This window comes from Leuresthes tenuis, unplaced genomic scaffold, assembly GCF_036924035.1.
Source record: "Leuresthes tenuis unplaced genomic scaffold, fLeuTen1.0.hap1 SCAF_13, whole genome shotgun sequence".
Lineage (NCBI taxonomy): Eukaryota > Metazoa > Chordata > Actinopteri > Atheriniformes > Atherinopsidae > Leuresthes > Leuresthes tenuis.
Genome location: NW_027325367.1, coordinates 9,224,845 through 9,235,306, shown reverse-complemented (window position 1 = coordinate 9,235,306; position 10,462 = coordinate 9,224,845). Strand labels below are relative to the sequence as shown.

Here is a 10,462-nt window from a genome sequence, read left to right as displayed (position 1 = left end):
TTTTGATCTGTCTGGTGTAATTGTAGTTACCAAGTGAATAAAAAGAAATACAACATGGTAATGTCAAATTAAAGGAACCCCTCCTCCACGCTAGTTTTTCCAAGGACAGAAACACCAATAATAAAAAAGGGACACAAAATAACCACAAACCATAGAGAAATACTTGCTGTTGTTTTGTGTCTCAGTGGGTGTCTCAATACCAGTCATTTAGCATGTCTCGATTATTTTTTTCATTATTATTATTGTAATTTCGCCATTTTTGGCTATTTATTGTAAATTTACGTCACTTCATTTGCATCTCATTTTGTGCCATGGAGTTTTCCTAATTATATTTGCATTAGATTTGGAAATGATCATTACAATTTGTAAAAATATATAGCAGTATGTAGCAGTATATTGCACACTGCAGAGACCAGATAATTTTTATCAAGCGGCTTTCTGTCTGAAATCACGCTCATGTTTATGTAGTTTTGTAATGACACTGAAGCCTTTGAATGTTTGAACAGCGCAGATGGGGGATCAGAGAAACAGTATCTGGCAATCAGCCTGCGCTCTGACGTACCGAGCTCACAGTGCAGTGTGCATCTGGAAGTTGTCGCCATCATAAGTGGCTAAATAGTAAGCTAGCTCTCAACACAGTCAGCCGTTGGGTTCGAAGTTATATTGTTAATGATACCATTTAACGTCTTAATGTCGCATGTTGAGCTTTTGTTAACTGTTGTGATGTTAATAACTAGTAAACGCGTCTAGGCCTGCACCAGCAGCAGAAGCTTTTTTCAGAGCACATATTAGCAGGCTGGAGTCTTGAGAAGCAGCGAAGGGGCGGTGGGTCTGCCACAACCAGCTAGCGAGTCCGCTAGTTAGCTGGTGAATAAACCAGCAGATACTTGGTGTTTAAGTGAGTAAAGTCACGGTTGTGTGCTTTGCTACACAGTCAGCGGTTGTTTTCTTTGCTGTCAGCTGTTAAGTTAATAACGGGCCGAAACAAGAAGCTAACATCGTCACAAAGCTAGCCTCAACTTCGTTGAGAAACCTACTATATTTGAAGCTAACAGCTTCGTATCCTGCCAGAATTGGTCTGTCACGGTGGTGTCTGGTAAACTAGAGCTGGCATCGTCACATTGCCCGTCTTTAACAGGTACGTTCAACCATTGTGGGGTACCCCCACTTTTATGGAGACATGTTTTGTTGTGGCCTTTTCTGCTGAAGCCACACATACGCTAACTTCAAGTCTCAACACTTACTCTGTTGCTGTGTTAGCCAACTATAGCTCCCACATAGCTACACACTGATAGCAAGCCAGATCTCTATGTTATACGTTCATAGTTCCCCATCCGATGATAAGCCGTCGTTTGTGTAGTTTGTTATTAATATCTTCGAGGGATTTTTCCGTATCATGCAGCAGGCTGCTGGGCCTGACAGCTGACAGGATGTCTGAAGGAGAGAACAAACAGGGCCCGGACAGTGCGCAGGAAGGGAAGCCGGAGACGATGGCTGCTGCACCCACAGGCCAAGGAGTAGCATCGGTGTCCCCACCAGTGTCCATGGTGACCCAGCCTCCTGCCGCTGCTGCCACAGAGGATGAGGAAGAGGAGAGTGAGGATGAGTCAGAGATTTTGGAGGAAAGCCCATGTGGACGCTGGCAGAAACGCAGAGAAGAGGTAGGGAAGCGTATTTTTAGAAGTTACCCTGCTCAAATTGTCATTTGTGTAACTATTTTCAGGTGTTCATGCAAAGTAAGATGGCTTTTGACCAGTATTTTGATCATTAACTGTAACTCGGTCACAGTCTTTTTCAGTGGCTGGAAAAAACTCATTTGTTACATGCAACTTCCCAACATTTGGTGAAGATGACACCTGAAATAATTTTCTTTTCACCCCTAAAGGTGAATCAGCGCAATGTTCCAGGGATCGATAATGCTTACTTGGCCATGGACACAGAGGAAGGAGTTGAGGTGGTGTGGAATGAGGTCATGTTTTCAGAGAGGAAAAACTTCAAACTGCAAGAGGTGGGTGCAGAGTCAGGCCAGTACAGTAAAATACATCCATGGCATTTCTAGGCCATCATTTAAACTCATTAAGAGTGAAATGTGCTAACAAGGTTTTAAGGACTGTTTTCTTATGTGCTTTGCTTCTTTTTTTCTGTGACCTTATTGTGGACGCCTGCTGGTTTGTATTTTCCTCTGTCGATTTAAGCTCCTTATACAAGTGGTCAGACTTGTTGCTGCCAGCACCTTAGCCAAGTACACCCTGGAGCTGCAGAAACAATTCTCAGTCATTAGTTTGGATGAGAGTTTGCAGAACTGAGGAAGTTTTTACTTGTGCGTCCTGTTTGGTATTCTGGGCAGTTCTGTGGTTCGTCTCCTTTGAGAAGTTAAAGTCTCTCTTTCATGTTGCCTCCAGAAATGAAATGGCATCAGTTGAAGACCCGACATTTTGCTTACTTTACATAAGAATGTGCTAGTAGGTCTGTGTTGGTTAACCTCTGGCAAGTTTCCCTTAACTACTGTATAAAGTGTTCCTCAGGGACAAGTTAAAAACAGCTTTTTATTGTGCAAGTTTTTATATCAGTATGGTGTATAAGGCCCAGAAATACCTTTTAATCTCCCACTTCCAGGTTGTCTAACCATTAAAGCGGCCGGCTGGCCAAAACAAGGCCACTCCATTAATGCTGAAGCATAATAGATTAATTTAAGTCCAGATCTTTTCGAATAAACCCACAAGTTCTTGAATAAATTTGACAACATAGTTATTGTTGAACATATGTGATTTTGTAGATCAAAGAGTAACTTTATTTGTTTCTTTTATTTCACCCACAGGAAAAAGTCAAAGCCGTGTTTGACAATTTGATCCAGTTGGAACATTTGAACATTGTGAAGTTCCACAAGTACTGGGCAGATGTCAAAGAAAACAGAGCCAGGGTAAGAGATTGTATCAGGGAAAAAACCACTTCCTTCATATCTCATGGATAAGATGATGATGATAATGCTGGTCCTCATGCTTTTTCCCTGCTTATTTATTTGCAGGTCATATTCATCACTGAGTACATGTCATCAGGAAGTCTCAAACAGTTTTTGAAAAAGACGAAGAAAAACCACAAGACTATGAATGAGAAGGTGTGGAAACCTCACACACAACAATTTCTGAAATGTACTTACTTAGAAATGACGCTGATAAGATCAGAACTGTTGATGAAAATCCTGTTTAGCTCGTTTTAGTCTTTTATTGATAATATTTTACATTGAAATCTTTTTTCTGTCCGACAGGCCTGGAAGCGCTGGTGCACACAGATACTGTCTGCTCTCAGGTTAGTTTGGCTTCATGCTGCTCGGTGTTACTGAATGAATTGTGTCAGGCAGGGCGATGAATCACAGCTCAAATGACAGGATTTGTTTGTAAGTTGGTGTAATGATTTTTAGTAGTCTTAAAGTTCAGTTTAGGCCTCATTTTAACAGCAGGTTTCACTTCTCAATAAAGAGTAGAAATAAATTCTTCTTATTGTGACATATTTCCTCTTCACTCTTTACTTGAACTGTTGAACCGGTTTGGTAAGCTTACAGCTACAAATGAGCATAAACAGCATCATGTATATGGTTAATCCATTAAACAGTTTCTCTGCCTACATTTACAACCATTCTTTTGGTTCACTTTGGCTAAATATTTGCTCATTTAAGTTATAGCACATCGTAGCACTGAGTTAACTCGTCTTTAGCTTCCTTACACTCAGCGACAGTAATGAAGCACTCATTGCACTCTCCCTGCAGTTCAACATGACACAGTAGAACATCTGCTTACTTATCTCACTCTAGGTTTCAGATCGTCACATAATTAATGTTCATTGAAATTGCAATAATTCCTTGTGATTATTGTTTGCTTTTCTTTAGTTACCTTCACTCTTGTGAACCTCCGATCATCCATGGTAACCTTACCTGTGACACCATCTTCATCCAGCACAATGGCCTCATCAAGATTGGCTCAGGTGGGCCTCACAGAGTTTTCAGAAAATAGTTCTACACTCCCCTTACGTCAGATTTCTTTTTACTTCCTACTAATAATCATCATTGCTATTTTTAAATGGTTTCCCCTTCACTCCTTCAGTTGCTCCAGACACCATCAATAACCATGTGAAAACCTGTCGGGAAGAGCAGAAGAGCCTTCATTTTTTCGCTCCAGAATATGGAGGTAAGATCCTGCTGGTTCAATGTTTGTGTCTGATACCGCTGAGCTTTGCGGCTTTTTTCTGTGATACTGATTTGCTCTTCAATGCTTCCAGCTGTTGCCAATGTCACCACAGCGGTGGATATCTATTCCTTTGGAATGTGCGCCTTAGAGGTGAGAGTAGACCTTATTTTACTCTTAGCTGTTGGTCTCACAATAACGAATAAACTTATTAATTTTGTCAACAAACTTTAGGGCATAGTTTGTCTGAAATGCAACTTCTTGTTTTGAAATGTGCTGAACTTAAGGTGATGCAAAATCCAACTTTAGACCGTGTTGAAATCAGCACGGCTTCCCTGGTATTAAAAGTACCTTCAGTTCTGAAATAATGGCAGATTTTATTTGCTTTTGTAACATGACACTAGATGCTGTTTGCTTATGTGTTGTGGTTATGACTCTATTCTTTGTCCAATTACATCATTAGATGGCTGTATTGGAAATCCAGAGTAATGGAGATTCGTCCAATGTGTCTCAAGAAGCCATAAACAGTGCCATTCAGTTCCTAGAGGACCCATTGCAACGGGTAAGTGAGGAAGAAGCAGAGTCCTGAAGTCCAAGTGGCTGTTCTCCAGCAAAAATGAACAAAATGTTGTTGTCCCCCCCATCATTCTCAGGAATTCATCCAGAAATGTCTAGAGGTAGACCCGAGCAAGCGGCCTACAGCCAGGGAGCTGCTGTTTCACCAAGCCTTGTTTGAGGTGCCCTTACTCAAGCTGCTGGCTGCGCACTGCATCGTCAGCCACCAGCGTGAGTCTACAAATAAACACAATGTGTTCAAAATACTGTCTTCACTTCAAAGATGTAGTTACCCCTTTGTTTTTTAGTCTTTGTTGCAGAGGCATTTGCTGCTGGCACACAAGCTTCGGCAGCACCGACGGCACATTTTAGCTCAGCAGTGTATCTGCAAGCTTCATGCTGCAATCAAACACTTTAACTAACTGTTAATACATCTTAGAGTTTTACATGCTTCTAATGGCCAAAATTATGCTCATATTGTACTACTCACTGAATACCCACCAACTACCACTAGACAATGATGGCTGTAAAATTTATACATGGATACACATGAGCTTAAATTTGTTAGTTTTACAGCTCTGTACTGTAATGGAACATATTCTCTCCCATAGTGCAAAGGCTTTTTTTATCCTTTACTTAATAACATCATCATAAAACATATTGGCATAATGTTTGCTTAGCGGTTAGCTGGGTACCCCTCAAAGAAAGAATAAACTGATCAGTCAGAGCAGGCTGGGCTTTTTATTGAATGTGGGCCTTAAAGTTACATGAGCTATAACACAATATTTCAGTCTTTAAAAAGATGTTGCAGCACAGTATGTGTGGCAGAAATTATATATTATTTCAACATAAAACCTTATAAATGATTCTTAACACTTTTTTTTTTCTTTATTTGTAGACATGATTCCAGAAAATGCTTTAGAGGAGATGACAAAGAACATGGATCCCAACCTGGTAATCGTGGAGGCCAAGGAGGGAGTTCAGATGAAGTGAGTAAGAGTGTTAAAGCTTTGATCAAGTCAGTTTAATTTAAGACACGATGAAATACTGAGATATGGCAGAAAATCTTTCCTGAATCTTTGGATATCCTGATAAAGTTTAAATGGTTTATTAAAGTAAGACTTTCTTGAGTGATCTGAATGCTGAATGCATACATGTGACACTTACCTTTCACACCAGGCTCTCCCAGTTCCCTGCGCTTGAGCTGGACAAATTTCTGGAAGATGTGAGGTAAGAAAAGATTTTTGCTTTAAGAAGAAACTTATTTTGAATCTTATTTAGAAGCTTTTTACTGGAATTGGGTGATAAAGTTGAGTAAGAATTGTTTTTACTAAACTAAAACAACATTGAGGGTGAAAATGGGAAACCGAAGTTGCAATGCTGCTGAATATTTAAGGCGGTACTTATAAACATAGGTGTTCTTCTGTAAATAGCAGCTGCTACATTTTAACATAAAACGTTTGATATCATTTCCCTAGCTGATGTTGTACTGCTTTCTCACTCTGTTTTTGCAGGAATGGGATATATCCTCTTACTGCATTTGGGATCCCGTGTCCACAGCAACCTCAGCAGGAGGCTGTGAAGTCGCCCATAGTTCCTCCCTCAGTGAAAACCCCGACTCCTGAACCTGCAGAGGTTGAGACGAGGAAGGTGAGAACTTAAAGTAGGGGGGACGTTAAAGCACAGAGGGCAAATGTATCGGATATCTTTTTTTTTTTTGCATTTACCGTATAATCTGTTGTTTGTTATTCCTCCAGGTTCTTCAGATGCAGTGTAATATTGAGCCAGTTGATGAGGGCACGAAGCATCATGTAAGTCCCAGATGAGTGATTGAGCCTTTACTCTTTAGTATCTCAGTATATGTTTGTTGTTTGTGAACAAGCTTTTGCGTCCAGTTCTATTTTTCATTGACTTTTGTGTTCTCCTCTCAGCTGACATTGTTGCTGAAACTTGAAGATAAATTGAACAGGCACTTGAGCTGTGATTTGTTACCAAGTAAGTATCTTGACTGCAGAGTAATAATTCACCATGCTGTCACACTTGGTTTTAAAAAAGCTGCAGTTTGATGTACGTAGGAGTTGAACAGCTTTGTCAGTCCAACGCAGTGTCGTTGGTTGACTGCAGAGGTTTAACTCGGTCATTCTTTTTTCCTACATATTTGTGTATCTAATTTAAAGTGATGTGGGAGGTCAGTGTAGTCTTCCTCACTTCGACTTGGTGTTTTTGGAACATAAATACTGCCTGCACACATTAGCTTTCACCAGTGATTTTTAAAAAAAGAAACCAAAAAACTCCAGACTACACCTCTCAGACACTGACTTCATTACCTTAAAGGCATTAACATTTGATGTGACATAAAGGGACAGATACCCTAACAGGTCAGAGCTGTTTAAGTGCTGTTTATTTCTTTCTTTTTGCTCAGATGAGAACGTGCAGGAGCTGTCTGTGGAGCTCGTTCAGCTGGGATTCATCAGTGAGGCAAGTGGAGCTCATCTTTCTGACCTCATCAAACGCTCGGGCTGTTAAGGAGTTGTTGTGAAACCACAGTCGGAGGCTTTGTTTCACCTTGTCTCTCCATTTCAGGGAGATCAACCACGACTTGCATCTGTTCTTGAGGAGGCCTTCTCGAAGTTCTACAGCCGGAATGGATCTCTCAACCCGGTGACAGTTTCCTCATAGCCGAGGACTCGCCGGGCCTTCTCTCAGCCCTCCTCGTCATCTCCAACAGGACTAGCTTTTGCTCCATGTCTGAGTTGCAGGAAAGCTTTGCGAGGACAGAGGAGGAAGCCTTGGTCTGATTGCAGATCCTGCAGCCTGTCCTTGAATCTTCTTGTGGGAAAAGCTGCCACTAAGTGGCTGTTGCTTTTTTTTTTTTTTTTTTTAATCTATTTTTGTTTCCCCACACAATACAGCCATCTGCTTCTCTTTTGAAAGAGGAAATCCTAGTTGCAACTTAATGGAAAGTACAAGTGTTCTCACTGTTTGGCTTATTTCCTCCACTTCTGAAGTAGAAAAGAAATGGTAGAAGTAAGCAAAATAAAACAGATAACAGCAGTGTTTTCCTTAAGTCAGTGTTAAAATTGTATTTTAAACATTTTTACTTCAACCTGTTTGATAGCTGTCTGTATGTATGTTGTCCCAGCATACTGAGGTGTGTGTATTATGTTGTGAGGTGAATTCTGGTTGTCTGATCCTTCAAACTTTCTCTTAAGCAGTGATAGAGGCATCTTCTGACCTCATATCAATTCTGGAAGACTCTGAAATGCATCAGACTTGTAAAGAAACAGAATCAGCTTCAGTTTTACATTGAGAACCCATTATTGTACAACATAGTTATGAAATGTTCAGCTGCAACACAGTCAGATGAGCCAGTTAAAATGTTCAAAGAAATCAAAACTATTTATTTGTGTATTTCTTCCTGACTGTCTGATGCACTTCACTTCCAGCACCAGGGCTGTTAGTTGTTTGAATGTATGCTTTTCCATTTTCTTTAAATCGTACTGTTATTTTCCATGAAAAATTTCTGTGGTCCAACTGCTATAAGTAGAACATTGCAGCATGCATTCGTCAGTACTCGCTCAATGAAATGTCTTTTAGGTGGCATCTTATACACAAGAGGTTGGTTGGATAGTTACGTTTGAGCACAATATGGAAACTGATGCATGGAATAAAGTTGCTTCTGAAGTTGGTTCAGTTATCCATTTTAGGAATTAGTGTAATTCATCACGCAGAGAAAGTTCTGTCTGCGAACGCCTGTCAACGTGTGCAGACTTTGTTTGGGTCTCTTCACGGGTGAGTTGTTCTGCCCGACACCGTTTTTCCACCTCTTATTTAGGCATTGGCCCAGTTGATTCTTATGTTAACTGTTTGAGGATCTCTGCTAGTTTGCACACCTGTACACTTGTGTATCCGGTTGGAAAGTCCTGCGGCCTCTGGCGTCTGCACACCAACAGGAGGAACGTAGACCATTTGGAAATGGAGTCGTTGAAAATTTTAGTCGGTGATCCAGTCTCGTCGATGCTGTGACTACCTGCTGACTGCGGTCTGTAGATACAAGTGTGGGACTGGCTGACATGCTTGTACCCATCTTGTGCACTGTATGCTGGACACTGTTTTCACATTACTTTTACCTCCTTTTTTTTTTTTTTTCACTTCCCAAAATAAAATTAAAAAACACGTTATCAGCAAACCTTACTTTTGTCTTACTTTACTGCAGACGGATCATCTTTCATGATTAAATATGAAAACCCTTTGATTGGTGGTTCGATGCGTTTTTGAGGCAGGTGCATTTAAGCTAAAATTTAGCTTTGATCACTTGATCTGCTCACAATTAGAGTTTAATAAATAAAAAAAACACACATTGCAGAATAAAAATAATCTGCACACGGACACAAACATCAGACAAAATTCAAGTTTAAATAATTCATACAAAACCCCGTCCTGCTGTGTCAGGAGAGTGATGCCTAACCTGAGAGCATCACCCAATTAACAATTATTTGTCCAAAATGTTTACAAACCGTAGCCCTTGTACAAGTATATCCATGTACATGAAGTCACAATGTGTGCTCAAATAACAGTTGAATAAAACACATTTCATGCTGACAAACACGTTGCCGTACAAAATTACAGCAGTAAAATTGAAGTACAGCGAGACTAAAAAATAGCTTTCATATAAAACACTGTAGAAACACACTCTAAATAAAAAGCTACCAACATGGCCCCATCCTGTTTGTGAGTGTTTTTCAGCTGAGTCGGTATTTTGAAATTCTTTACATTATGAGTCTTCAAAAGAAAAAATGAAAAAAAGAATGAAACAAAAACTACAAAAACAGTACAAAGCACTTCAATCCAAACACATTACTCTTTCACATTAAATTAGGTTTACTTCCCAGTTTGAAAGTAATGTATATAGGCACAGCAATTAAATCCGTGAGCCATGTTTGGTGAATACCTTTACTTTGTTTTTCACAAATCTACTTGAAGTCTTGGACAAAGTGGCAACCGGTCGGTTCTTTCTGCTTGTGTTGGACCACGAGCGGCATCCAAATGCCACTTGAAAGGGAGCTGCAGCTCCTTTCACTGCACCTCCTCACTCTTATTAGGTCACCATGACAACAAAACATCAAATAACTGTTTTCAGAAGAGTCTCCTGGACTTCAGCCAGGAAGCTGACGCCTGTTAACATAGGAATAATCCAAATCTGAAGGGTGTCATTCCAAAACACTCAGCATTTCAGATTTTCTTTCTTTTTTTTTCTACATAAAAGAAGCACAACTTCCATCTGAATTTCAGCACAATCCAAATAATTCTCTATTTACAAACAAGACAAGCAGACAAGAACATCTTGTTGCACATCTGCCTTAAAGAATTATATGTTTAATAGTAACATTTACGCTTTCAGAGACATGTATATAGAATATTGTTTAGTCCTAATATTTGTATTTCATCCCATAAGACATTTCATATTCAAAAGTCCATGAACTTAACTTACTTTGGACTGGGATTATTCAGTATATCTACCTTTGTTGATGATTCGTAAATTTTCATCAGAGTTGCACAAGTGTAAACAATGAACTAAATTATGGCTGAGTTCCATTTAGCTGCATCAGTTTCACTGTCCTGATACTGAGCGTGACGTCCCAGTAGCACAGCTGACGGTGATGGTGAGATGTGCTTTTCTGTTTTTTTTTTTCCAATTAATCATTTAGCTCTACACTTGAAACATTTCA

General features: G+C 39.9%; 2 protein-coding genes across 3 annotated transcripts in view; both read left to right on the top strand.

Moving 5' to 3' along the window:
- The window catches only part of znf106b (zinc finger protein 106b), a 154,286-nt gene that overhangs the window by 25,898 nt on the left and 117,926 nt on the right, over positions 1-10,462 (top strand). The window lies entirely within an intron of this gene.
- nrbp1 (nuclear receptor binding protein 1) lies at positions 572-8,415 on the top strand. Of its 2 annotated transcripts, none has more exons than XM_072361774.1 (18): positions 572-1,138; positions 1,403-1,661; positions 1,886-2,008; positions 2,819-2,920; positions 3,026-3,115; positions 3,266-3,306; positions 3,884-3,978; positions 4,098-4,181; positions 4,273-4,331; positions 4,642-4,740; positions 4,832-4,964; positions 5,632-5,722; positions 5,913-5,963; positions 6,248-6,383; positions 6,491-6,544; positions 6,665-6,728; positions 7,156-7,211; positions 7,317-8,415. In XM_072361774.1, the coding sequence occupies exons 2-18, from the start codon at positions 1,431-1,433 to the stop codon at positions 7,410-7,412; spliced, it is 1,605 nt and encodes a 534-aa protein (XP_072217875.1). In that variant the 5' UTR covers positions 572-1,138; positions 1,403-1,430; the 3' UTR covers positions 7,413-8,415. The 2 variants fall into 2 exon arrangements, with proteins under 2 accessions (XP_072217875.1, XP_072217874.1); XM_072361773.1 differs by having other exon boundaries at positions 7,156-7,215; positions 7,321-8,415.